The following is a 26,860-nucleotide window of genomic DNA, read 5'->3' as shown; positions in this document are numbered from 1 at the left end:
TGAACAAGAATGGCTCGACATATGTACCTAGGAAGCAAGGCTGGTTTAAGCCAAATAAACAACGCTGACTCCTTGTTAACTTGGCTGTACAGCTCCCATCAAATCCTTGTCCGTAATGGATACAGGACAGAATGTACAAGGAGTAACAGAATCCCCACAATTTGAAACTCCAGGTTGAACTGTTAAAGAATTGTGAATTAACGATACCCAATTCTTTATCATGTTTCACCAGGACTCCATGCGTGTCTCCGGTACACAGTCTGCAAGCTGTGGTTAACGTGAAGAAAGCATACATTAATCTGTTCAAAACCTGGAATTTAGAAGGGCACCAGGATGTATCACAGAGCAACGTCACACACACAGGTATATGCTATCCTCATGCTAGTAGGGTAAACCAAGTTCTTGAGATAAGGTGGCTCTGATTAGCCCCGTGCAAAGAAAAAGGACCGGAAAGGAGTTTTGAGTAACTCGCCAGCAAAAGGTTTTGGAGCTCAGGACTTGTTTTCACTTTGATAGAAAATGATAACAAACAAAGAGCAGCCGGTAAGCCATCTCTGGTGAGAATCGACGAAATGCGAGCAAGCAGCCGCTGCCAGAGCGTTTGCCTTGATAGAACGAAGGTATGCACTGCATCTCGTGATGCTATGTGCTACTGGAGCATCAAATGTTTGCTAGATGCTTGGCTTTCAGCTATGATTCGACCTTTAGGTGGAATGCAAGCTGCAGGTACTCGAGCAAACAATCCTAGAATTGGTTCCAGAGCGGAATATGGTCTTGCATCATCAATGCCAATCAAACCCGTGTTGATCAGCATGGTTACCCCAATCAAACATCATCCCCGGGCAAAAAAAGTGTTGTATATGCCCAAAAGATAACAAGCAAAGACTCTCGACTGTTTGTGACCCAGCTCAAGGACGATAGGGAATGGGAAGGCGAAGCAATGGCTTCAGGGCATTCCAACAAGACACACAAACAGAAGGTTGATCCTTTCATCAGTGATTCAAGCCACGTGAAGAAAAGCCCATGTATTATAATGACTTCTAGAGGTCACATACCTTAGAGCGGATTATAGATGCGCGGTCAACCCCTGGCGGTGTGGAGAAAGCTTCTAGATTGGCACGGCCTAGGTTGAACTGCACTAGAAAAATTTTTCAGAATACTTTTTTTTTCCTCTACAGTTTCACACGAAATGGCCTTTTCTTTTCTTTTCTTTTTCTTTCTTTCTTTTTTTTTTTTTGTCGAACGAGAGAGCCGTAGAGGAAATATGTATGTTTCAGATCCCGATCAAAAGCGGAAGCGTTGAGCTACAAGCGAGGAAAGTTATTCTGGAACAGCGGGAGAAGGGTCTTCCCTGGACGGCTCGCATAAAACATCGATCAATCATATGCACCAGTCCAAAATTCTTCAACAGGCTTGGCAACTAGGCTGCATTGGACAACTCTTTAATTTTGTAACGAAATTGGCGGGCTTGCACTCTCCAGACGCGTGAAGGCTTACTCTAGAAAGTACAGCTGAAATTCGAATTTAAACACGAGCATCGATGTTTTAGGCAGGATAAAAATGTAGCATACGGTCTGCTGAAGCGCAAAATAGTGTTCCCACGTGTGTTTCAGAGCAGAGACATGGTAGATGCTCACTGCGGTCTGACAGGAAACCGTAAGCTCATGCGAGTGACCGAACCGTTTTTCAACCGGTGTTCTCTGCTGTACAACATTAGCGGAGCACGCTGTACCAAAGCCATCTGCGCGGAGCAAGTGGAAGTCCAGCACTGGGCTATGTATGTACTGCACATCGCGTCTTTACGCAACTAGTTATGGTAAAGGCCCACATTCACAAAACACTGATACTCGGATGGGGCAAGATGGAAGGCCGGGTCGTCGAACTGGTTCTGTGCCATGCAGTCAAAGGGGTGTTAGAGACAAAAAGAACCACGAGCAAACAAATAACAACCAAGGTTGGACATGTAAGATCCAGGTTCATTAGTTTAGGATAGAAACAAAACAGCCATAAGCAGTGGGTTTCAGGATCCTGAAGGACTGACATGGCACTTGACAGCATTCGACGGCGGCTAAGTGTCAGAGAGTAAAACTGAATGTTCAAGGGATAAAACGGCACTGGAAGTGAGTCTTGCTAGAGCGGTTTTAGCCCCAAATCAAAAGCAGCCACTTATTCCTCAGATGATTGCTGCAGTGGTACGGAGTATACGGCCTGTTGCTCATTGTCCAGCCGACGGAGAGTCGTTGGATGTGGTCCAAGCCCGAGCAGCCTTGCTGAGGCACCGCCGTCGACTCGCGCTGCACGCGTAATATCAGCACAAGCGGTAATAATGGAACTTAGGTACAGAGATACGTTTGGAGAAAGGTCCTCCCACGCCTGGTGTTGGAAGTTGGAAACACTTGTCGAATTCGTCTTGTACTACTTCGTACGGAGTACATTAATTGTTATCGATCAGGTGAATATTTGGATTCTAGCCATGTACCTTTCTGCCACACACCCATATGCTCCCTGTATGTACGGAGTACATACACCTGGGTTGCGCGAATATGATCGGTTCCTGGTGTGACAGCACTAAGTAGTACAGGTATAGGTATGTATGATACAATACTCCATATTTACCGTACATCTAGCGTCTGCGCCAACAGCTCCTCGCCGTGACAACCTGTGGAGGTCGCAAGACAAGCCAACATCTTTGCGATATGAAATAGTCAGCTCTAAAACGAACAAGGATGAGTGTGCTTTTGGAAACATCATTAGGAGACATTATTGTTGACCTCTTTGTCGATTCGGTGCCAAAAGCGTGTGAAAAGTGAGTTCGAAGAATCCATTTTCGTTTCGGAGCTTGCTATTGGGGTGAACGGTAACTGAGAATGGTACTAAGAGCTCGAGATGTAGCTTCTTAAAGTTATGCAAAATCAAGTACTACAACTTCTCGCCAGTTCACAGTGTGCAAAAGTCCTTCTCCTTTCAGACCGGTGACCCGATCGGGCCAGATTCGGCAGAGAGTGACGGTGGCTCATCGATATGGGGCATTTTAAACGGACCGTCGCAGAAGACCTTTCCGGTCGAATTTGCGCCAAAGCTCAAGCATACTAGCCGTGGCACTGTGAGTATGGCTACAGTGCCATCGTCAACGGATCCCGATACCCGCCTGGCTGGTAGTCAGTTCATAATAACCCTCGGCGAGAATCTGGACTATCTGGACGGCAAAGCCGCTATATTTGGCAACGTGGTTGAAGGTTTCGATGTCCTGGAAAAGATTGATAGTGCTTTTGTTGATGAGAAAGGACGACCGCTTAAAGATATACGGATTAAACACACTGTGATATTGGATGATCCTTTTGACGACCCTCCAGGCTTGGTGGCGCCGTCTGAAAGCCCTGTTCCCTCCAAAGCTCAGCTAGCCACAGTAATGATAGCAGACGATGAAGAGCTCGATGATAACATAGATGAAGAGTCATTGGAGAGATTGCGGAGAGAGCGCGAAGCAAGGGCGCAGGCCTTGACTTTGGAAATGGTGGGGGATCTCCCTTTCGCTGAAGTCAAGCCGCCAGAGAACGTCCTTTTTGTATGCAAATTGAACCCAGTTACTCAAGGTGCGTACATCCTCTCGCTTTACCAACGTCTGATTCTAACCCTATCGAAAGATGAGGATTTAAACTTAATATTCAGCCGTTTTGGCCCTATTTTATCCTGTGAAGTTATCCGAGACAAACGAACCGGAGACAGTCTTCAATATGCCTTTATAGAATTTGAAAATCAAAAGGATTGCGAGCAAGCCTATTTTAAGATGCAAGGGGTTTTGATCGATGACCATCGAATACATGTGGACTTCTCCCAAAGCGTAATGCTAAGCTCTACCTGTGACTTTGCTCCTTCTGCTAACTGTCGAATAGGTGTCGAAATTATCAGATAGCTGGCGTTCAGCTACGAATGCTAAAAGAGCCGGCCAAAGAGGTGGATTTGGTGGCATATCTAGTCTTGAGAAGAAACGACACTACAGAGCAGCTGACGCTCCTCGTCAACACGACCGGTATGGAATGGTGTTTGACAAGGAAGATATCCGCACGGGAAGTGCTAGCAGGGAATCGTACCAACCCTCTTCGCGGCACCGATCACGAAGTAGAAGCCCGAGTCGACGCTATCGCCACGCATCCCCTCGACGATACGATGACAAGAGGCGATACAGGCGTAGTAGTCCAGATTCTCGGTACGACCGGAGTTACGACAATGAGCGACGACGGAGATAATAATGATATTGTGGGGTAAATAATCATGCATATTTGCTGTATTATATGTCCCGTTATGATCTTAAAAATGTATAACGAACTCCCTCCAAGCCCGTGCAGGTTTGATCTGGACCGAGGCATGATAACGTCGGAAATATAATCTTGGAATTTCTCATTGTCTTCTGTATTACCAAACGAGAGGCCCGAGCTGCTAAGGGGGTTCTTGATCGATGTCCCTGATGCGAACAGGAGCGAGAGAAGCTCACGGAGGAGTCAGCTTTTGTGGTTAGTCTTGGCCGGTTGGCGGAACGCAGCTGTGCGGGAACCAGCTACGTAGAACCTTGACGGCCAGCCTCAACACACGACCCCACCTCAGGAGTGGCTCTTGAGGCGGCGGCCTGACCCTCCTTCAGCCGCGAATTAAAAAGCATAATTGAAGCATTCCACGATTGAGCGTTAAACATATTTTCTTTGCATGAATAACATTTTGTGGTTTTTATTTCAATCAGTCCATTGCATTTCTTCAATTCCCAGGCGCTCCTTTCTTCTCAGCGCGCAAGCTCCATATCCAAGTCAGCATTTAGATCACAATATTTACCCCACCAATGGCGTCAGCAGTGAAAGACACGGTCTCCAACCTGATGGGCAAGATGGGCTTTCATTCGAAAGAGCCCTCCGCTGAAGAGCTGAACCAGCTCCGGCAGAAGTACGACGAAGCTGGACAAGGCCAAGTCTTCGCCTTCTTTGACGAATTGAGCTCCACCGAAAAGGCCCAGCTCTTCCATCAGCTCTCGACCTTCGATCCCAACCGCATCAACGTCCTTGCTACTCGCGCCACTCAGTCCCAGGAAGCTTCGACGGGGCTCGGCTCTGGAAAACTCGAACCGCTGCCAGACAATGCTACTGCGTCGATCCTCGACTCCGATCCCAAGGCTCTTCAACGCTGGTATGACGAGGGCCTGCAGTTGATAGCAGAGAATAAGGTTGCGGTCGTTCTTATGGCCGGTGGGCAAGGAACAAGGTTGGGAAGCTCTGCTCCGAAGGGATGCTATGATATCGGACTTCCGAGTGGAAAGTCTCTCTTCCAAATACAAGCTGAACGGATCGCGAAGCTGCAATCTTTAGCTAAAGCGAGCTCTGGCAAGCAGAATGTGGTGATTCCTTGGTATGTTATGACGAGTGGGCCAACACGAAACCCTACAGAGGAATTCTTCCAAAAGCATGGCTACTTTGGGCTGAAGCAAGAGAATGTATTCGTTTTTGAGCAAGGCGTTCTGCCGTGCATTTCAAACGAGGGGAAAATTTTACTCGAGAGCAAATCAAAGGTACCTTCCTATTCATCCAAACGGTCTCGGTTAAATATGCGGCTAATTATCAATGAAAGGTTGCAGTCGCTCCCGACGGTAACGGCGGAATCTACCAAGCTCTGGTGACTTCGGGTGCCAGAGACGATATGAAAAAGCGTGGAATCCAGCACATTCATGCCTATTGCGTCGACAACTGCCTTGTTCGGGTTGCTGACCCTACCTTTATCGGATTCTCTGCGTCCAAAAAGGTTGATATTGCCACAAAGGTTGTCCGAAAGCGTAATGCTACCGAATCCGTGGGCCTCATTCTCCTGAAGAATGACAAACCAGATGTTGTTGAATACTCAGAGATCGACAAAAATACAGCGGAAGCCAAAGACTCCAAAAACCCTGAAATTTTGAAATTCCGGGCCGCAAATATCGTCAACCATTATTACTCGTTCGACTTCTTTGAATCAATTGAGAGCTGGGTTTCAGATCTCCCACATCACGTTGCTCGCAAGAAGATCCCCTGTGTCGACACAAATACCGGAGCGACCATAAAACCCCAGACGCCCAACGGGATCAAATTGGAGCAGTTTGTGTTCGATGTTTTCCCATTGACACCGCTTGCAAAGTTCGCTGCTATCGAAGTCAAACGCGAGGATGAATTCTCACCTCTGAAAAATGCCAAGGGAACCGGTGAGGATGACCCCGATACAAGCAAGCGTGATATCATGAACCAAGGACAGCGATGGATTGAAGCTGCGGGAGCTATCGTGACGTCCGAGTCCGAGGGTGCTCCCGGTGTTGAGGTGTCGCCTTCCATTAGCTACGTGAGTCCCATTCCCTTTAGCAACTAATATTTGCCGAAAATTGTACTCACTTTATTACTGCAGAGCGGCGAAGGATTGGCGTTCCTCAAGGGAAGGACTATCAAGGCTCCTGCGTTGATTGAAACCGAGGATGTAGCTGCTTAAGGCCATTGGATGCAGGATCCGACTCCACACCCATGTTTGTCGCGGAAATAGCTCGGAGAAATACAACACTGCGTGTTACTCCGGATATAAAAGACTCTACGGCTACGTACATAGCATTTTCAAGTCCATATTGTGGTAGTGAACCAAAAGGGTGAATATCATAGAATTCATGAAAGTGAAATGCCTCAATTCGTATTCCCTGTGCCCTAAGATCGAGAAAGACGAGGACTGGGTCTGGGTCAATCCATGGATTTACGCAGAGTCATGACCTTGTCTGGGGTAGGCGCTAACGCGATTCGGGATAGTCGCAAAAGAGCTAAAGATTTTCATCCACCCCAAGATGACGGATCATTCTGCACTTTCTAAGTATCTTTCGGGAGTATCTTTACATTTCCAACGCACGGTCATTTGGACAACTGATAGGGAACTCGACTGTGGTCTCGGTGGGATTGAAGAGCCGTGAGGGTTTAGTTTGGAGTGCTGAGAAGTAAGTTATCCTATCCTTTAGTTATCTGTACCTGTCGCCCTTTTTTTTTTAAAACAAAAAGAAAAAAAAAGGTAGCTAAGACATTGAAATTCGGCCCTGTAGGTCCTGGACTGCTGGTTATTGGATATTGAGAAAGAATCTGAGTGTTCAAATATTAAAAGTGAGTTCATTATCCCATAAGCTCGAATCGGTGAAGCGTTGAGACCGCTGCTACATCCGAAAGCCTTGTCTATTTCCGAGTGACTTTGACCAATACGCTTTCTTGCTCAGCGGCTTGCCCGCACACTCCTTGCAGAAGTACTATCCCGAGCGAATCGGGGTGACTGTGGTATTCACGGAAGCTAACACCCTGGTGTACTTATAGAATGTTGTTGTCTCGTCGTGCCTGTTACAAGTGTGGCAACATCGGCCACTATGCTGGTGTGTATCTGGCTCTATGGATTCGCGATAGGTTTGGATCTCCGTACTGATAAGGACAGAGGTTTGCTCGTCTTCCGAACGCCTTTGCTATAACTGTTGGTTTTCTCCATAAGAGCCCACCTATTCCGGACAAATGCTGATTCGCACATGTACAGGCAAGCAGCCCGGTACGTTCGCCTCGTGGTAACATTCGACATTATTCCACTATAATCTAATATGGAGCCAGGACACGAATCAAACGGTTGTCCACGACCTCGTACTACTGAAAGTAAGTTTATCGGGTACGGTGGCACGAAGAAAATTCCATTAACTCTCTTTCAGCGAAACAGTGCTATCACTGCCAGGGCCTTGGACACGTCCAGGCTGATTGCCCTACCCTGCGATTGAACGGAGGAGCGACAAGTGGCCGTTGTTACAACTGCAATCTTCCTGGGCATTTAGCCGTGAGTTAAGCTTGTCCTTGAGAAGAGTAACCCGACCCTGATGTCATATAGCGGAATTGCCACAATGCCGGAATGCAAGGCGCTCCGCGCAACGTAGGCGGTGCTCGCGGAGGCTTCAATGCACCCTTCCGTGGTGGTTACGGAGGGTACCCAAGAGCGGCAACCTGCTACAAATGCGGCGGGCCGAATCACTTCGCGCGAGATTGCCAGGCCCAAGCCATGAAATGCTATGCTTGCGGTAAATTGGTAAGTCGAGATATGATTGGTACGGAGGTTTTATCCAGAGCTGACATTGTTTAAGGGACATATCTCGCGAGATTGTACCGCTCCCAACGGTGGACCTTTGAGCTCGGCAGGCAAGGTTTGCTACAAGTGCTCTCAGGCCGGCCACATTTCCCGGGATTGTCCCACCAATAATACCGCTAATACTACTACCGAGACTAATACTCAGCCTACAGCCGAGACAACAGCTCCCGCTCCACCAGCAACAGAAACTACCACTGAGGCTCCTCAGGCTCCAGCCGCTGCCACGACTCCAGCAGTGGCATAGAGGGTTGTAGACTACAGCCGTTGAGAGCACGCCCCCGCTCCTTCTTTACTAACTTCAGTCTTTTTCTTTTCTTTTTTCACTCGGTTTCTATCATTGATTTTGGATTAGTCTCATCTCATATATTGCACATATCACGCCCGTAACAAATCATCAGTACCAATATTTTATGTATACGACGAGCAAAGATTTCACGATGTCCTAGTTTCTACGACCCGGGTCCAGCATGGCTCAAGCCTCATGAAAAAAAAAATCGGCGTCGAGTGTCTTTCAAAATGGAATTCATCTGCGTTTCACGTACTATCAGGAAGAGAAGAAAGAGCAAGGCATCTTGAGGGTTAATTGAGCGGAGTGAAAGGATGGAATGGACTAAAGCGAGCCGGAGTGGAATTGGCTTTCTCCGCCCATGGACGTTGGTGCTGACTTTCCAGTTTTACGGTACTGGCGTGGCTTTTCTGGTTACATGTCTAGTTGTGCTTTATTTCCCTTTCCTTTGACCCGGTTTTATCTGGTGTCGGTCTCAGTCTCTTAGTTTTCTTTCCTTTGGGTCTGTACAATATGCCGGCGGTTCTTCTACCGGGCTAAACTCGTTCTTGTCTCCATCTAGTCCAGCATGGTCCAAAAGCGGGATTGGTTTGCACGTCTGTCTCATTTCGGTTTCCTTTTGTAGTTCTGGGACTTCTATTTTGTTCTCTGCAAAGGCTATGGGACGATCATTGCATGCAGGCGGTGTTGTTTCCAAGGAGGCTCTGCAATCGATTTCCTAATATGGCAGCGCTCGTGACTTGAGGAGGGGTTAATGGGAATTCCCTCCCAGTCACTCTCACGTTCTCTCATGCCATGCGAGTATCTAGCTTTCCTTGAATCTCTTGAACTTACCCTGGAGCCTAGCATCATCATCATTAGTATCCAGGAAGCTTCTCCAATCTTCCTTTCCAGACACAATGCCTGCCTCAGATGCCAGCGGCAGTTTTGACGAAGACGTAAGCACTCAAACACTCAGTTCTTGTAGGGCAAGACAAGGCATTCGAGTTCCATTATTAACTTTTGATGCAATCGCGAGGACTTAGGAGAACTTCATTGTTGACATTGATGGCATTCAAGCACATGGTTTGTCAATCTTCGCAGGCAAAAGGCCGGCCCTCCCCTTCGCCCCGCGGCTAACTATTAGGTTTCAGGGATTGGTGCCTCTGACATCACAAAGTTGAAAGCCAACGGCTTTTATACTGTTGCTGTAAGTCGCAGAATGGTCCCTATTTTTCCGGGGAAGATGGCTGCAATGTTCCAGCTAACTGTTCTTCTGTAGTCCGTTCACGGCGCAACGCGCAGAACACTGCTGAAAATTAAGGGATTCAGTGAAGTTAAGGTGGAAAAGATCAAGGAGGCAATTCAGAAATGCCAGGTATGATCTCAAAACATTTCCGTAAGACACATAAACATGCAAGACTCAAAGATGCCTTAGCCCTCGGCTTCGGGTTTCATAACGGCAATGGAACTCGGCCATCAAAGAAAGAGGGTCGTCAGAATTTCCACTGGCAGTAAGCAATTTGACGCGATCCTCAACGGGTAAGAATGGAAAGAGTGTGCCTGGCCATAACGAAAGCTGACCCTCAGAAGCGGGTTCCAGAGCATGAGTATCAGCGAAGTCTATGGAGAATTTCGCTGCGGAAAAACGCAACTTTCGCACACAATGTCTGTTGTCGCTCAGCTGCCAAGAAGTATGGGCGGTGCTGAGGGAAAAGTTGCATATATTGACACAGAAGGGACATTCCGTCCGGAACGAGTCGGACAGATCGCTGAACGTTTTGGAGTCGATCCCGATTCCAGTCTAGAAAACATCGCGTATGCGAGGGCGTTAAACAGTGAGCACCAGTTGGAACTCTTGAATACCCTATCCAAAGAGTTTGCAGGCGGGGAATACCGTCTGCTCATTATTGACAGTATTATGAACTGTTTCCGGGTTGATTATTGCGGGCGTGGCGAGCTTGCAGATCGCCAGCAGAAACTCAACCAGTTTCTCATGAAACTGGCTCATATGGCTGAAGGTATGACCGTCAACGCACCAAGTAAATTGACCGAGTAAATACTCACGCACGATTAGAATTCAATGTCTGTGTTCTCATGGTAAATTCTCCCTAGCCCTAAAGTTGCTGATTGCCAAAACTCACACCACCCAGACGAATCAGGTGCAGAGTGATCCTGGAGCAAGCGCGTTATTTGCGGGTGCAGATGGCCGGAAGCCTGTTGGCGGCCATATATTGGCTCACGCCTCAACCACCCGGGTGCTTCTTCGCAAAGGGCGTGGGGAAGAAAGAGTCGCCAAAATCCAGGACTCTCCAGGTATGTCGCCTGAATCATGGATTTGGTATATAGGGCGCTCTGAAGTTGGATTGTCTGACCTTCTAATTCCTGGGCAGATTGTCCGGAACGGGAAGCGACGTACATTATCACAAACGGGGGTATAAATGACCCGGAGAAGGCATAGAAGGTTGACCCTTAGCTTTCTGAAAACCACTTTTCAGAGTCATTCGATCATCTTCAGAAGCAGACGCTTTTGCAATATTTGCTAATTAATTGTTGACGTACGGAGGGCTATGCATGGAATGCTGGAGTTTACGGGAGTAGAAGGCAAGATTTTCCGAGGTTAGAATTCACTTGCGGTCGCGTAAAATTTCCCTATTACATGAGCTTCAAAACTCATCTTTGTGAAAACACATTCGAAGATCGCAAGATCTTTCGTAATTCATTGATTTCCAAGATGGGCCGTGAGTATCCTTTAAGCCTATCTGGCTTTACAGTTCTTCCATTAGAGCTTCCACCGTTGCCTTCCCTGCCAAAGGCCGCAACCCATTTCCTCTACCTGCAACCACATCAGCCAAGAATCCCAGACCCTGATTCATCCCGCTCGCTGTTTCTTGTGAACGTCCCCATTACAGCTACGGAAGCTCATTTCAAACACTTCTTCGGTACCCAGCTGTGCGCTGGTCGGGTCGAGTCAGTGAGATTTCAAGATGTCCAGAGCACAAGCTCAGCTCCCGTCGTCAAACCAAGCGCTCAGTTGAGCAAAGGGAAAAAGCGCAAGAGGGAAACGGTCGAAGAACTGGAGCAAGAACTCAAATCCATACGGTTGCCGAAAACATGGGATCGAGAGCTTCAAAACCCCGGCGCGCATGCCGTTGTGGTATTTGTCGACAAGCCGAGCATGGAAGCGAGTTTGAAAGCTGCGAAAAAGGCCGCGAAGTCTAGAACTAAAATAGTATGGGGTCAAGGTATCGAGGATAAGTTGCCGCCTCTGGGATCACAGAGATACGAGAACCACAATCGTCTCAGATATCCGCCGAGAGAGGAGTTGAAACGTATAGCGAACGAATATATGCTCGTTTTTGACCGTCTCGAAGAGGCCCGTGCCCGCGAAGCTACTACGGGAGCACAAGTACCGGATGAAGACGGCTTTATCACAGTGGTCAAGGGACCGAAGCACAATCCCGATAGGGAGGATGAATTGAAGGCTCTGGCTGAGAAACAGAAAGAGAAGAATAAAGGTCTAGAAGACTTCTATCGGTTCCAGACGCGAGAGATACGGAAGGAGAAGCAGAACGAACTGCTAAAGGGATTTGAGGAAGATAAAAAGAAGGTTGAAGAAATGAAGAAGAGGAGAGGAAAGATCAGAGTAAGTTCCATTTCTCTTTCGTGCTAGAATATCTAGAACTGATTGATACAGCCTGAGTGAGATGGGATCGAATATCTACTATCTCCACGCTTCCGCGACCCGTAGCCTGAGAATATCAAGTACAGGTGTGCATAAACAGCAGTCCAAGGACAACTATATTTTCGCTGGGTAAGTCATATGTCCTATGGTTTAATCCCAAGAGCACCAGCAAGATGAGTCCGCTGGGGCCATATGAACGAGTGGCTTCGCATAGTCATCTCGATGATTTGAACTCCAGTTTTCTCATTGACCAAAATCTTCTCTCAATTTCTCTGAATTGGTCTCATATGCTGCGTTTCTATAGTGAAACTTCCGCTGAAACACGACTAACTTGAACTTTCCGAGATAGAATCTTCCTCTCAGTGGTCCTCGAAGATACGTGTAACTGCGCAGGCCTACCCTTGTGACCACTGCAAGCAATTGACTCCGAGTATACTTCCGATTTGCGAGGCGATGGCAATCGATCGCCAAATGCGTGGTCACGCGCATACGCACAAAGGCCAAAATTACCGTAATGCTGGGATTCCTTCAAAGACAGGTGACCTTTTCAAATAGTGCCCGTAGCATTTGGCCTTCCGCCCAGAAGTTTGTAGATACGATTGCATACTTGGGAGCCGAAGTATACCGATTTTCTACGGAATAGAAGAGGGAGTGGTGTGCCATTTGCTTTTACGTGGAGGACGATGGTCAGCTGCTCACCAAAAGGGTCAGAGTTAAGCATGTATGTATGTACATACATACGAGCAAGCAAGCAAGCATCTTAACAAGTCCCGTATAGCTTTGTAAATGAATCTAGTGTTGGGCGAGCTACAAATGCGATTTGCCGTAGTTATGGGTTTGGTCTCTTTGCGCTTGACGTAACTGGCTGAACGAGTGGCGGAGAGGGCTCACACATCACAAATCGCAGACAGTGATCAAGTCCTCCATCCGAAGAGTGTTTAGATGCAATCGCCCTGCGTTCATCCTTCTTGGCTTTTCTTATCGACCTAGTCACGTATACCCTACCAGTTGCTACGTCAGATCCGCGAGGTACTCCGTCCGACCCCCTCCTCAACTCCTACCAGCGTCATCATCACCTAGTTATTTTGAAGTCCAAGGTACCTTTCATCACTACATTGGACAATATGTATACCCCTCCTCCGCAAGGCGGATTTTTCCCTTCCTCCCTCCCTTCTCCTGCTCCGTCGTCCGCGCTGTCGTCAGCCACGATCTCCCATTCGTTGCCTCAACAAAGGCACCATCCTCTTAAGCCCGGATCATCGAAGGAGACAGCGGTGATCAATTACGTGGATAGTCACATACTAGCGATCAACCGGCGGCATGCGAAGAAGTTCAGCAGTTCCTTTTCAGGCGAGAAGGATGAGGACAGAGGATACGAACGATTCAGAGAAGTAGCGAAAGATATCGAAGGCATTGCAGATGTTCTATGGGTGAGCGGGACTCGTGAGTGACAATCTTTTCCTACCTAATCTCTATCTCTCTCAAACGTTTTAAATGTTGAGAGGTATTGATTGCTTTTTGATTAGCATCCCTACAGACGCCGTATCTCATCTCCATAGCGGGCCTTTTAAACACGTATCTTCCAGACTACCCTTTCTCACCCAGGTCTACGTTCCAACTGGTAAGGAAGCTTGACGCGATGTTTGCTTCTTTGCTACAAGGCGAGGATGTTGAAACAGGGCAGCCCCTTCCGGGGTTTGAGAACAGGAGGAATCAGGTCTCCATGACGGAGAAAGTACGAATAAAGAGTATCGCAGAGAGCACGCGCATCACGGTGCTAGATACGCAGGATCAGGGAAGTCCGTTGGAATTTGATATTGAGGATGAAGATGGCGATGGAAATGAGGCTAGGGATGATGATGGTGATTTTGGCACCGGCGAATTCGTCGCTGATTCGGGTCCAGGTAGATGGGAGATGGAGTCCGCAAAAGTCTATGAGAGGACTATACAGCTGCTGGGAGACGAGCTTGGGAAGCAGGGAGGGTTCTAATACCGGTGAAGGGTCGATAGGTCTCCTTGATATTTGTTGTAGTGTTCTGGGCCTTCGCTCTACCAGCCGAGACTCGAACGATTTTGGTCGCTCTTGACAGCTCGCCGATGTGACGTGTGCTTATCTAATCAAGGATACCGTCACGTCATCGATGAACGGACGAATGGCTCCGCTGGGCGATTCGAGCAGCGCGTTCTTTGGGAATTCTGGAAGCTAAAAAAAGAGGTACAAGATTCTATTATTATGTGTCCTGCTACATGCAGGTACGTGTTTTGGCGGAATTCAGCCATCGGGGAGGGGGTTGCGTCTGGGGAGAAGAATTGGATGTTTCGGAAGGAGGGGTAGTTTGGCTGAGGGCAGGCCTTTCAGTGGAAGCCGCCAAGCGGAGGGTGACCGCTAATCCCTGCGAGCTCCGCCAGCATGGCCCTTGGCCATTGCTTGCATATCGCGAGTGCTGGGAAGGGCGATCATTGGCTAATTTTTCAGATCCACGAGGTTCTGTTCAGATTGATTTTCGTCATTAAAAAGCCCTTCACACAGCAAGAGAACGACTGAGCGTATTCAGCGCGGCACCACGCGTCGTGCTGTTTCTCTCGTACAGCGTATGTAATGTTTTAAAACATATTGCCCAATCAGATGCCCCGACGCCTACAGAGTGTGGCTATGCGCGGGTGAGATACACTCGCGTGACCGTAATACCGTCGACACGGTGAGCCCTATGCGTAATTATTCCTCCGCAGAAAAGTACCGAGAACTGCCAGGCACAAGCAAGAAGGAAATACTTGTTGGGCCGAGATAAAACGAATCCAGCGCCTTTTTTTTCACCAGCTTCATTGGCCTGGCCTGAATTGATTTTGGCCATTTTTAGCACAGGTGGCGCCTGTGAGGTCACCACGCCTGTCCCCTTTTTTTTATTTTTATTTTTTTTATTTTTATTTGTTTTTCGTATGAGACCTTAACGGCGGATGCCTGTTCTTTCAACGACCGCCTGCGTGTTCGGGCGATACGAGCGCGTTCGTTACCTGAGACTGAGATCTTGGAATCGCTGAGACCGATTTTAACCTTGCGCGCGGGTGCAAAACCCCTCGTTCTCTTTCCAGAGACATTCTTTGGTACCCTTAGTAATTTTTCTCCGCTCTTGGGATAGGTTTCGCCTCTTTCTGGTACCCTCTTTTGATCACTCAAGAGAACCTACGGCCATGGTAGACGGAATTTAATAATTGTAGTGCACGGAGCAAAGAGGGTGTGATCGTAGCAAGGAAAAGTCTGGTTCCTCATCTTCGCTCTTCTGAGGCTATTTTTTTCCCACCGGCTTTCCCTCTTTTTTTTTTTTTCCCTTCCTCCCCTCTTCCTCTCCTCTTCCTCTTTTTTTTACTTTTTTTTTTTTCTTCCCTTTTTTTAATCTCTTATCCCATCAACTCCGATTTTATCAACCAACCCCTCCCTTATCGCCCTGCTTCTTTTTTATCGCTCCTCGTTGTTCCTTTTTCCCTTTTCTTGCGTGTTTCGTTCGCGACGGGTTCAAGGTTCTCTAGCCTGCGTGTCTTGCTCGTGTCCCCTTCTTGCGCGCAACTTGTGGGAGTTCCAAAATCTTCGGGTTCCTTTTTGCAGCCATTCCAACCGACCGTTCCGATTTGAATCTGCAAGGTATCTTCCTGCATTTTGTTTGCCATTTAAAGGCTTGGTGAGTGGCTTTATTTTGATAGCAGCATCTTTCTTTCTTTATTCTTTTTATTTTTTTTTTTTATTATATTTTTTTTTTTTTTAAAGAAAGTCACTCTGTTGTTTTTGCGGATTCTGTTTGTTCGGTTTTTATACTTGCGCCCGCCTGTCTGGCTGGACTGTTTCGAAAGGTTTATAAGGACAATCGATCTACACCATTGCTGCTCTTGATAGTCGAGCACGCCTCAAAACCGGGTTGACGCTCCTGTTGGCCAGACTGGCGTGTCATGCAGCGAATTGCAGGATCTTCTCATCTTTTTAAAGTCTCCCGCATCCTGCTCCTCTTTAGTCAGTGTCGCCACCTACAGCCGTGCCTAAAGCGCTTGACGCCTTTGAAATGTGACTTGCTCCCTGCTCTCGCATTACAGCCTTAAGCATCATCATCAGCCAGGTATACCTTGATATGAGAATCGCAACTGAGGCTGTTGACAAAGGATAGTGCTGGCAGGCGCCGGTGGGCGACTGGCTAAGAGAACAACACAAGTGTAAAAAGAATATATTGTCGTCATGGATCTCCCATCAGCGACTCATTGAGTCTAGTGGGATTGCCCCGATTCAGCACAGGACCTGAACCCCCACGCCGAACATAATGCGCAGCAAGATGCAAACCAACCGGACTAGCAGGCCTTTATTGCATTGTTGCTGCAATATGGTGCATTGGTGTGCAAGACTACAGAAACTTCCCACCTGTTGTGATTCCCAACTTGTTTTGCCCAGGACACTATTAGTTAGGGTGTCTTTTCGGCACGCTACCGTGTTTTTTCTCCATCCTGCTTGGCGCACCTGCTGACCTCTTCAAATCCACATCCTCACTCTCAAACCACATCGCCCACATTTCTTCATCTTCCCTTTTCACCCTTCTCTCACTCTTGTTCGGCGGGTTTCTTTCCGGTTGTCGCTGTAACATCATTTGCTTTCATTTCCCATTCACTTTCCGTCTGATCTTTTCTTTGTTCACCTTCTGACTTTGACTACGTCATTGCGATTCTAATTTTTAACTGTCAATTAACCTCCTGTCATTTCAGTCACTTCTGATCTTGCTTCCCTTCATTAGGTGCATTTCCATCTCTCGTTTTTTTCTCTTTTTATTTTCCTTTTTGTTGTCGCTCATGTTAGATGTTTTCAGCCAGGTGAAGTGTTGCTAACAGTGATGATTTCTGCAACAGACACGCGAGTCTCTCTTCGTCGTCAACCTGGGTATCCTCAGCCTCGTGTTTGTTCCCGTCTTTCCTTAACGACCCTACGATTTAAGTCGCAACGGCCGTATTTGCAGCATATCGCACCTTGCAAGGCTTTTACTCTGAAAGGTGAGTCGACTTGAATTATTGTTCACCGGACGCGATCGTACAATTAGGGCCTTAGCTCTGTCGGCTATCGCGGAACTTCTCTCGAGAACGGACGTGAATATTTGATGTCGCCCCAATTGGCTACGCCATTCAAACCCACTCGCTGAGCTACTCGAGTTGCTAACTATTTTGCGAACCCTGTAGGTCCCATCACGGTTTTTCCTTGACGATTTCTTGAAAAGTATCTAGACGGTATATTTCGTTGCATATCGGAAGAACTTGATCATTATCCTGTAGCCATGTCGTTCCAGAATTTCGATACTTTTCAGAACCAGCACGGCGCTGCCGAGTCGCCTGCCAATCCTGCGGGTCCTGCTCCTCCTGCCGACCAAACCATGACGGGTCAGCCGGATGCTACTGCTCCTGGTTTCCAAGGCCCTGCTCCAGGTGAAGCTTCTGCTGCGCCCGGTGGACAGCAATCTGGTGAAGGCAAGACCACTCTCTGGTAAGTCTAACAACATTTACTCGTCTTGTTCGACTTAACACGTCGACTCTAACGCCGCATTCATAGGATGGGTGAGCTTGAGCCATGGATTGATGAGAACTTCATCCGCAATATCTGGTATCAGATGGGCGAACAGGTTAACGTGAAGATGATTCGTGACAAGTTCTCTGGGTATGTTCTTTTATCTTCTGGCCCCAGCTTGGCAGGGCTCTATCTGATCCAGGCATACGTTTAGGAGCAACGCCGGATACTGTTTCGTCGATTTCGCGACCCCTGCGGCAGCTGCTAAGGCTTTGTCGGTTAACGGAACTCCTATGCCCAACACCAATCGCCCATTCAAGCTCAACTGGGCCACCGGTGGTGGTTTGTCCGACAGGTCGTGAGTTCCTCCCAGTAGAGATTTTTGGTTTCTTTTTGCTAATATCTATCCTAGTCGTGAGGATCGCACCCCCGAATATTCCATCTTCGTCGGTGATCTTGGTCCCGAGGTTAACGAATACGTCTTGGTTTCCCTTTTCCAAAGTCGCTTCCCATCTTGCAAGTCCGCTAAGATTATGACCGACCCAATCAGCGGCATGTCTCGCGGTTATGGATTTGTTAGATTCTCCGACGAGACCGATCAGCAGCGTGCTCTTACTGAAATGCAGGGTGTGTACTGTGGCAACCGTCCAATGCGCATCTCCACTGCGACTCCCAAGAATAAGGGTCCTTCTGGTGCTCCTGGCCAGATGGGTATGCCCGGTGCCCCTCCCGCTGGCATGTATCCACCTGCGATGGGAGGTCCACCGATGGGCTACTATGGCGCTCCGCAGCCGATGAATCAGTTCACTGATCCTAACAACACCACTGTCTTTGTTGGCGGTTTGTCTGGCTATGTCACTGAAGACGAACTTCGCTCCTTCTTCCAAGGCTTCGGAGAGATCACCTACGTCAAGATTCCCCCTGGCAAGGGTTGCGGCTTCGTACAGTTCGTTCAACGTCATGCTGCAGAGATGGCCATCAACCAGATGCAAGGCTATCCGATTGGCAACTCCCGTGTCAGACTTAGCTGGGGTCGTTCTCAGAACAACTCCGGGCCAGCTGGCACACCCTATCGCCCTGCACCACCCCCACCCATCTATCCATCCATGGGCATGCCGCCATCCCACCAATACGGTGGCGGGTTTGCGCCAATGAAGGTAAAGTCTTCGAAGTTCTGCGATTTTTCCATACTGGACAATTGACTGACTGGTTAGAAGTGAGAGCGTTTCGTCTTCGTTTAAGCACCAGCAGGAGTTCTGCGTCTCTTTGAAAGATGGGTCCATGTGTCAACATTTAGTTTAAGGTCTTTCTTCAATTTTAACAAGGCTCTGCTTTACGGCTCTTGATGGGCGTTTTTCTCCTGTGCTTGGCACTTAATGTACTCGTGAAACGTTTCTTTGCGGATTCAGCCTTTGCCTCTTTTTTCCCTTCACTATTCTTGAAGTGTTTTCCCAGTTTGCAATTCCTACTATTATTCTCTTCTTTACCCTTTCAAATTGATTCAGCACTGTCATGCCTCCTAGTTGTGTTGCTTCGTTTTCCCAGGATTCTGGAATGCGACATGTCCAATTTATTTAAGCTTCGGTACTACTCCTATTCCAATTCTCTCGGTCGCACCCTTGGGTTGGCAGTCTGCAAAAAGTTTTCTTCATTTCTCATGTCACGGAACAGCCAAAATTGAAATGTTTTTCTGCTTTGCTCCGCCCAAGATTGTCTATCCCCCCACAGCTTTCTTGCTAAACTGTTACGTGTACAATACCGTCAGCCATTATGTTTTCACTTTTTCTGACTTTCGTCAACAATGGCCCGTTTTCCAGTCGCCTTTTGTTTTTCTCCCCTACGAATGTGATGCTCTCGCTGTGTACGCTGTTACCACGCAAGCTTTGACGCTCGGTTCCCTTTGTTTCGTAAACTGATCTGACGCTCGTTTTAACATCTTTACCTTTTTTTTTTTTCTCTTCTTTGGCCGCCTCCAAACGGTGCGTCTCCTTTTTTCTCATATGAGTATGTGACTTTAGGCTTCTAGCCCAGCGCGGTTCTTCATACATCCTTTGTCTGCTACTTCCAATGGACTTCTTCCTTTTCTTTTCTTAACTGGATTTGGTACTTTGAAGCGGCATCGTATCTCATGGAGTTCTCCAACTGCAGCTTTTCTTTTCTGAAAATTGGTGAGGTGATATTCCCCCCTCCCCAATTTGGTGGTTCAATTGTATTCTGCAGTCTGCGCAGCGGCTCATTCGAACCCTTTTCCTATGGTACTCGACTATTATCTGCCATTTTCTTTGTAGCGTCTCATGGAATTGGCTGCTTAATTTTTATTTTATTTTATTTTTTTTTTCGGTTCGATATAATGAGCGTGTACGATATTGCGGACGACCTTTGAGTATGGCGATACCGGATTAGGTACGGACTAGCCACTGAAGCTTCGGAATGGAATACCCAGTTTGTCCTACAGTTTAAGATTCAAGGTTCGTGATTATTACCTGGTAATTCAATTACACAATATCAATGAACAGAGGATTGCCCGACTCAGTACTCGCCTAACTATATACCTAGTGATTAGAGTGTTATTATGCTAATATTATAAAAGGTCAGTCGAAGAAAATAAAGTACCAATTATCCAATAAATTAAATGTTTTGAGATATATTGAGGCCTCTAAATTAGCAACTGGTATAGGAAATGGTGGTTGCCGTATGCTGAAACAGCTGGTTACACTAAAAGCAGCTTGCGGTTCTGGCTGTCCAACGCGCCCAGTACGGAGTACAGCAAGCTCAATATCAAGAATTCGACAAGGCTGATAGGCGAGGCAGTGAAGTACAAGGCACATTAAAATTTGTACGTACTTAAAATGAACGGGCAAAACGTCCCAGGTGCCAGAAAAAGATTTCTCACATCTACTGCCAGCTGTGGCGCATATAAGGACAGACATCTCTCCCATCCATACCGCATGTGTTATTTCTTTTGTATACCAGGTTATCGTTTTCGTCAAAACCAAGAATCGAGGTTATCGAGATGAAGACGCTCCGTTTTGGGCAATCAGGACACACCTCAGTGTTGAAACCCCGACGCGAGTGGCAGTACGTTGAAATTTGGGATGAGTTCGTATGTTAACGGCTTTCGAGTCGATAAGTAATTTGGTCGGGGGAACTATTCAGCTAAGAGTTGAGCGCCCGATAGAACAGCCCTGCTGGTTTCAGCTCCAGTGAGAAATTCTTGAGCGAGGAAGAATTGCTGCAATGGGTATCAAAGGTGCAACATTTTTGGCCTCCTAAGGCCCTCCTTTTTTTTGGGCCGATCTGCCGACTGACACCACTAACTACCCACTGCAGCCTCGTGAAGCTCGGCCAAAGGCAACTCACAGGGTCCTGTACGCTGAGAAGCATCCTCCAACTGACGACACAAACTGATTAGCGTAAAGGTTCAGCCCGGCGTCTCCAGATGGTGAGCCTCCGGCTTTAGGAGCAATTCCACGGCGCACTCTACAGAGTATAACCCGTGCCTGGAACCTCCCCTCCTTGACCTATCTTGCCGATTCGAGGGAAATGTCAGTCTGTTATACAGCAAAGGCCGTGGCTCAGATCGATCGTGTCTCTGGTTAGCGAATGTTCCTCGCCCTGGACGTACGAGAATATGTTAATAGTATGTAGGGCTGGTATTGCGGAATAACCACGGTGGGCATTGGTTCTACTGCCTTGCAATGAGCTACAATGGAGAGACGCGGGAAACATGTGCTCTAATCATCGGACTTCACAATAATTCGATCCAATCTCTCAAAATGTGGCTTAAAGACTGGTCTGTCCATGATTCTAAGCCTACGCATCCGCTCTTTCTGCCGTCCGTACTCATCGAGGAATCATTGTTAAGAATTTCAAATTCTCTACAACTACATCGCGATAAAGTATGGGAAGTTGAAAATGATACGGGCCTACATTATCGCAACACCGATCCAGATCATCCCAACAGATCCGAGGCCTTGGATTTGGACAGAATTATAAGGAAACTGACCGGTCTTCCAGGGGCAATATCTCATATAGAATTTATCTGTCAAACACAGCTCCGGTTCTTAGAAACACTAGCTCAGTGGTCAACGGCTGCTTATGCAGTTACTACGGCTGAACGCGACCTATACTGGACCTCAATGATCGAAAAACTGGACCTGATGAAAAGCAGCTTCACACACTTCCTTGGCGCTTCAGAGTACACCCACTAGCGCATACAAGCTCAGACACAGACAGTAGATAAGAAAATTCCTATTGTTTAATCTGACAATGTTTCTAATCATGACTGCAGATCTACACGTTGCTCGGACAGCGAGATAACCATCTCAACCGATCCATTGCCGAGAGCCAGAGGCGTGATAGCATGGATATGCGGATAATTGCTGTGGTCACACTTTTGTTCCTACCCCGAATGTTCACCGCAGTGAGTGTTCGGCGCCATCGAAACACCAGTTGCCGCCAGTTACATCAAAGTATTGCCAGAACTCGATACTGATTATTTCTGCTTCATTTTGCAGACGCTATGTAGCACCACCTTTTTTAACTTCCAAGTTGGCCAGGAGCAAAAAGTCCTGTCCTCTTGGATCTGGATCTATGGCGTGGCCACCGTCCTCTTGACCTTTCTTGTATTGGGAGGCTGGGTCTATTGGACGCATGGAGAGGGCCGGAAACATCAATACCAGAAAAAATCTCGCCTTAGGCATGGCAATGAGATGCATGATGCTTCCCTCAGCCCTGATAGTCAGCAAGGGGATATGTTGGCGTTTCACTGGAAGGGAGCCTAGGAGGCTTGCTTGGAAAAGAAGTCTCTGGGATCGACGGGAGCTGTTTTGGATAGATGTAATTTCTGTATGTCTCGCTCGACGGATTTTCTGAGAGCCGCTGTCTCGGTCACAGACGCCCTACTTGGATTTTTACGGCAATATTGAGCAGTCGCTTTGCTCAACACCCTAGAAAAGATCATGGAGAAAGTCATGGGAAAGAGAACCTCGAAAATGGCGGGAAAAGAAATACGTTACTCCTTGAGGCCCATATGGGAGGAAGGAAAAAGAGTTTCAATAGAACATCTGCCAGCCGCCTTAAAACATTCTTTTCCACTGTTGGCCAGCCCCTCCAGCTATTCTCTTCATAGTAGAGAGGGCTATCCCCTTCTTTGGACCTGTCAAACACCAATTTTGCAGTCAAACTTGAATTTCAAGACTGCTCCAAAGTTAAGCCTCGAAGCAATTGGGGATGTCCGCGTGAAGTTCTCCAAGCTCCTCATTCAGTATATCATCGACATTTTCCCCGTATTCCGTTGAGATGGCGAAACTGCGTGTGTTTTACAGCCGGGGAGTGTGTTGGATGCAGAATAGGGCATTTTTTTGAACTCCCATATTAGCCAACGATCAATGTCAATGGGTTAAATGCTGGTTAGCAAAAATAGCTAGGCCCAAACATAAAAATAAAAAGTAAAGGTAAAGGTAGAAAATCCAATAAAGTAGCTAAAGTATTTTCATAAGAAATTTCTCACAATAGAGTAAGCAAGAAGGAGGCAAACTTACTGGTAGGCATCTCATTTAGAAAGCTTCTGTCCCATCCTTTCTCCTTCACAGTAACATTCATCTTGGACTTGCTTGACATCCACCATAATCTCTCCCACATTGATATACGTTCTGGTCCAACATTTCACTATAACTTTACCAAGAGGAAGCTGTAGCGTGTTAGGAAAGATATCATCACAGAACAAGGCTTCCACTTCATGATCATCTTGATTGTGGTAAGGTTGATTTGTTGTGCAAATCTCCTGCAAAACAGACCCCAAGGCAAAGATTTCTGTTTGCACTGTTGATTCAATGCAACTTTCTAAGCCTGGGTGAAAGACATGGGAAGTCAGGAGTTTAACTAGTTAGTTATTAGTTGACTATACCTAGCAGATCAGAACTTTACAAGAAAAGCAGCTCAGACAAGGACAGCAGAAGAGAACAGTTCTGACGAAAAAATAAAAATAAACGAGAGACATCAATATCAATATATAATGAGGATTTCAAGCTCAATGCTAGACTGTCAGATTTCAATCCAGTCAACAAAAAGTGTTACAAGAGAAAGCTGGCTTTCATCTAGAAACTGCTTGTGCTATCAAATCAAGATGAGCAGGTGTGAACAGTCTAGTTTAACATGTAGCAACTATCCAACTAACATGTATACATAGGTATAACATACTACGCTACACATAATCATATATAACCATACAAATGGGGGTAGTCACAGTGTGGAGTTGTGGAAAGCGCGTAGTCCAACACGCATGGATGAGTTGCCGTGACAAGAAAGCACCTATTTTCCCCCCTTTGAGCTTTCCGGACAATATGTTTTACCCAAAAAGAAAGGAGAATTCGCGACGTCATTTGCATCCATTATTACTTCCTTCAATGGGCAGAAGAGGCGCATCCTGTTACCTTCCTATCTGAAACCAGAAGGCTTGATGGGCGGCTGGCGGCTCTGCTGGGCTCTTGACGAAAACACACACATTCACCGCCCTTCATTCAACCTCCGCTCTCCATCACCAGTCGTTGGCGAGTCTCATCGATGGTTCATCTGGATAGCTTTCCCTCGCTCGCTGTTTGCAGATCCTCTCCGTTCCCCCTCTTGTTGCTCGCTCCACGGACAGCCCGCTCTGGTATAGCTTCGAAAGACTAACACCATGCGCTACGAGAATTGGGACGTCCTCCTCTTTGCCGAGGGGTCGAGGGTGCCCATCCAGGAGTTTAGGACGCAGTGCTTCGTTACCAAAGACCGTGGTTCGTTTTCTCTGTTTCTGTTTCAGCTATGAACCTTCAAGTTTTAGGTGCTAAGTTTTATATGGCGGAGTTTTTAGAATCTCCGTACTTGCAGACCCAAGCATTCATTAACCCGAGTCTTTTCTTTCCCCAGAATAACAACAGTCTTCAGGGTGGCCCTGGCCAGGTTCCAGTCCTCACCACTTTCATTCCAAGTCTTCCCCAGGACAACCCGTTTAGGGTCTCCATTCATAGCTGGGAGAGGCCTCGCCCCACCAGGGTTCTGGAGGGTGTGATGCAGCCGGATGACTCTGTCATGTATGAGGTGCGGATTTTCATTGATGGATTCTGCGTCTCGTAAGTAGAAGTCTCAGCTGAAGCGGGTAGAGCCTGGCATCATTGCTGAGAAACTTCAAGGGGAAGCCTTTTCAACCAAAATGCTCATTGGCCTCATGTCATCGGTAAGTGTTTTTCTATGGAAAAATACCCAATGTCTGACTCCCAAGGCTGACGTGCATATAGAATGGAGTTCTCGTAAGTCCATGCAGGGCGTATTTGCACATATTGTATAACTTACTGACAGTTGGAGAGAATTGGACAAAAATGGAGACCAAGACTGCATTCGCTTCCCTCCCTTTCACGAAGAGATCCTGCGCCATACCCACTGGGACGCCGGGGAGATGTACGGCCGGATTAGGGTTGTTGTTGCAGAGGGGCTCACAAGACCCCATCGTTCTCCGCCTTTTGAACGAGTGAAGGATATTATCGTTTTCTCCTTTCAGCATGCCCCTCTAAGTAAGTAGCAGGATGGATGGAACGTCAAGTAAAATGTTCTCTATGCTTACCAGAGGAATAGATGTTCTAGAACACTCCAATATCGCTTGGCCAAATCCAGGAATGTGGCTCCAAGGCCCTCGTGCCTTTTTGCCGTATAGTGTTGGGGGAGAGAAGGCTTATGTTAAAGATGATGATGCGCATTCGCATTCACCAAGCCGTCAAGACACTCGGCCTACAATCGGTAACATAGGTCCCGGCCAGGCTAACTTACCCTACCGACTTCAAGGGACTGCTGCCGTGCCATGGCAGCACAATCTTTGGCCCGAAGGCGATCTGGGATGGGTTGTCCCGACTCCCCCAATTGTGGATCCTTTTGTTGATCCTTACAGGAATTGTAGCAATAATCGCTCGACCTTGGATGACGTTTCGATGCCAGATTACGTGGCTTCGACTACAAGCAGCAGCCGAGCCATATCTAGTAACATGAGCTTTTCAAGGAACCAAGAACCTAGCGCACCAGCTCCGATTGATGACGAACAGTATAACCAGCTAATTGAGGCATTGAGTCCTAAAAAGGTTGTTAGTGGCGGTACATGTGCTCCTGCCAACACGCCAGTTTCGACTGCTCCGAAAAAGACCAAACCGTCGGCTACTGCGGAGACTCGCGTTAAGGCAACACGTTCTGGACCGCTGCAAGAGATTTCCCAGCCTGGTTCAAGGGTGTCTTCTGCTTCCAGTGTTGTGTCTGATGCATCTTCTGGCGGAAAACTCCCTGGTAGCCTTCTTAGTCCCAGCCCAAATGCATTCGGCAAAGAAAAAGGCTTATCCCCGGCCTCTAGCAGAGATGGTTCTGTTTCACGCGGGACTCATTTGAAGCCGACACTTCCAGTTACTTCCTCGATTGATAGCAAAAGGAAAAGGTCACCAAAAACAGATAGAAAGAGCATTGATTCAACGTCATCGTTGTCACCGACCCCATCAAAAAAGATCTCTCGCCGAAAGGAGAAAGAAACACTAGAAAAGGAAAATTCTTCGGACCTGTCTGCCACGAGGGCTACCAGATTGTCGATCTCCGACGTCGAATAGAGTTGGATGCTTGGAATGGGCTTCAATGCCCGAACGAAGTGATGACGGTGCCGCACAGTTCTGGAGGAGTGTAGCGTAAATTCTATCCAGGCGGTTATTTTGACGAGCCGAAAGCTGCTACAGGATAAAGCCAGGCAGATGTATAGAAAGCAACGTAGATCGATAAAGGAGTGAATCTTAGCCCACTATCGGGTTGGCCTTGTGATGAGAGGATTGCTAGGAAATCGCATCGATACGTCTGTGTATTGTATACATTATTGTTGTTGATAGCCATTAAACTAGCCAGCATGGAATTATACATAATAGTCTAAGAAATTGTTCACAGTATCACTTTGGTGTCATGTCGCGAATGCCATTACAGGGTCCTTACCTAGGAAATTGGAGAAAAGAAAAATGTTTCATTCAGTGGTGCCTGAATACGGAGTGTAGGAAGCTAAGTAGGAATGCTTGATTTGAGAAGAGAGCGCTGCTATCTGAAGGCTACGGAAGTACGTTGATACGAAGGATTCGAACAGAGATAAAGTGCGAGGGGTTTTAAATATGTATGTACTGTACCATAAGTAGGTTTTGGGATTCGAGAATGGATCTCGTGTGGGATGAGGAGAGACAAAAGACCTCCT

At 47.3% G+C, this 26,860-nt stretch overlaps 10 protein-coding genes across 10 annotated transcripts; all 10 read left to right on the top strand.

The window, feature by feature from the left end:
• Positions 1 to 2,704: 2,704 nt before the first annotated feature.
• On the top strand, positions 2,705 to 4,398 carry CYP6 (Peptidyl-prolyl cis-trans isomerase cyp6). Its single transcript, XM_066124374.1, has 4 exons — positions 2,705 to 2,806; positions 2,893 to 3,593; positions 3,645 to 3,841; positions 3,894 to 4,398. Exons 1-4 carry the CDS (start codon positions 2,727 to 2,729, stop codon positions 4,245 to 4,247), a joined length of 1,332 nt encoding a protein of 443 aa, XP_065980455.1. The 5' UTR covers positions 2,705 to 2,726; the 3' UTR covers positions 4,248 to 4,398.
• A 298-nt stretch (positions 4,399 to 4,696) lies between these two features.
• On the top strand, positions 4,697 to 6,679 carry UAP1 (UDP-N-acetylglucosamine pyrophosphorylase). The gene is made up of 3 exons (XM_003067869.2): positions 4,697 to 5,551; positions 5,611 to 6,348; positions 6,412 to 6,679. Exons 1-3 carry the CDS (start codon positions 4,832 to 4,834, stop codon positions 6,490 to 6,492), a joined length of 1,539 nt encoding a protein of 512 aa, XP_003067915.2. The 5' UTR covers positions 4,697 to 4,831; the 3' UTR covers positions 6,493 to 6,679.
• A 182-nt stretch (positions 6,680 to 6,861) lies between these two features.
• On the top strand, positions 6,862 to 9,313 carry D8B26_004118 (uncharacterized protein). The gene is made up of 9 exons (XM_066124373.1): positions 6,862 to 6,979; positions 7,082 to 7,139; positions 7,344 to 7,399; positions 7,459 to 7,494; positions 7,555 to 7,566; positions 7,626 to 7,667; positions 7,729 to 7,842; positions 7,894 to 8,088; positions 8,144 to 9,313. Exons 3-9 carry the CDS (start codon positions 7,394 to 7,396, stop codon positions 8,390 to 8,392), a joined length of 654 nt encoding a protein of 217 aa, XP_065980454.1. The 5' UTR covers positions 6,862 to 6,979; positions 7,082 to 7,139; positions 7,344 to 7,393; the 3' UTR covers positions 8,393 to 9,313.
• A 20-nt stretch (positions 9,314 to 9,333) lies between these two features.
• DMC1 (Meiotic recombination protein dmc1) lies at positions 9,334 to 10,874 on the top strand (the record flags this gene model as incomplete). The annotated part of the gene is made up of 9 exons (XM_066124372.1): positions 9,334 to 9,372; positions 9,460 to 9,499; positions 9,568 to 9,623; positions 9,696 to 9,791; positions 9,852 to 9,955; positions 10,007 to 10,434; positions 10,491 to 10,513; positions 10,567 to 10,729; positions 10,807 to 10,874. The coding sequence occupies 9 exons, from the start codon at positions 9,334 to 9,336 to the stop codon at positions 10,872 to 10,874; spliced, it is 1,017 nt and encodes a 338-aa protein (XP_065980453.1).
• Positions 10,875 to 11,147: 273 nt separating this feature from the next.
• Positions 11,148 to 12,858, top strand: RRP7 (RRP7 superfamily domain-containing protein; the record flags this gene model as incomplete). Its single annotated transcript, XM_003067872.2, has 3 exons — positions 11,148 to 12,059; positions 12,111 to 12,227; positions 12,448 to 12,858. The coding sequence occupies 2 exons, from the start codon at positions 11,148 to 11,150 to the stop codon at positions 12,117 to 12,119; spliced, it is 921 nt and encodes a 306-aa protein (XP_003067918.2). The 3' UTR covers positions 12,120 to 12,227; positions 12,448 to 12,858.
• A 200-nt stretch (positions 12,859 to 13,058) lies between these two features.
• Positions 13,059 to 14,619, top strand: D8B26_004115 (uncharacterized protein). The gene is made up of 2 exons (XM_003067873.2): positions 13,059 to 13,541; positions 13,625 to 14,619. Exons 1-2 carry the CDS (start codon positions 13,223 to 13,225, stop codon positions 14,086 to 14,088), a joined length of 783 nt encoding a protein of 260 aa, XP_003067919.2. The 5' UTR covers positions 13,059 to 13,222; the 3' UTR covers positions 14,089 to 14,619.
• A 2,776-nt stretch (positions 14,620 to 17,395) lies between these two features.
• On the top strand, positions 17,396 to 18,842 carry D8B26_004114 (uncharacterized protein; the record flags this gene model as incomplete). The annotated part of the gene is made up of 5 exons (XM_066124371.1): positions 17,396 to 17,601; positions 17,668 to 17,772; positions 17,837 to 17,977; positions 18,035 to 18,779; positions 18,840 to 18,842. The coding sequence occupies 5 exons, from the start codon at positions 17,396 to 17,398 to the stop codon at positions 18,840 to 18,842; spliced, it is 1,200 nt and encodes a 399-aa protein (XP_065980452.1).
• A 1,793-nt stretch (positions 18,843 to 20,635) lies between these two features.
• On the top strand, positions 20,636 to 21,833 carry D8B26_004113 (uncharacterized protein; the record flags this gene model as incomplete). The annotated part of the gene is made up of 5 exons (XM_066124370.1): positions 20,636 to 20,725; positions 20,801 to 20,863; positions 20,953 to 20,990; positions 21,042 to 21,217; positions 21,271 to 21,833. 5 exons carry the CDS (start codon positions 20,636 to 20,638, stop codon positions 21,831 to 21,833), a joined length of 930 nt encoding a protein of 309 aa, XP_065980451.1.
• Positions 21,834 to 24,301: 2,468 nt separating this feature from the next.
• Positions 24,302 to 24,886, top strand: D8B26_004112 (uncharacterized protein; the record flags this gene model as incomplete). Its single annotated transcript, XM_066124369.1, has 2 exons — positions 24,302 to 24,398; positions 24,476 to 24,886. 2 exons carry the CDS (start codon positions 24,302 to 24,304, stop codon positions 24,736 to 24,738), a joined length of 360 nt encoding a protein of 119 aa, XP_065980450.1. The 3' UTR covers positions 24,739 to 24,886.
• A 319-nt stretch (positions 24,887 to 25,205) lies between these two features.
• Positions 25,206 to 26,240, top strand: D8B26_004111 (uncharacterized protein; the record flags this gene model as incomplete). Its single annotated transcript, XM_066124368.1, has 1 exon — positions 25,206 to 26,240. One exon carries the CDS (start codon positions 25,206 to 25,208, stop codon positions 26,238 to 26,240), a length of 1,035 nt encoding a protein of 344 aa, XP_065980449.1.
• Between the last annotated feature and the right edge of the window lie 620 nt (positions 26,241 to 26,860).

This window comes from Coccidioides posadasii, chromosome 2 (assembly GCF_018416015.2).
Source record: "Coccidioides posadasii str. Silveira chromosome 2, complete sequence".
NCBI classification, from domain to species: Eukaryota; Fungi; Ascomycota; class Eurotiomycetes; order Onygenales; family Onygenaceae; genus Coccidioides; species Coccidioides posadasii.
Note: the sequence above shows the minus strand (reverse complement) of the source record. Positions and strands in the feature narration are given on the sequence as shown.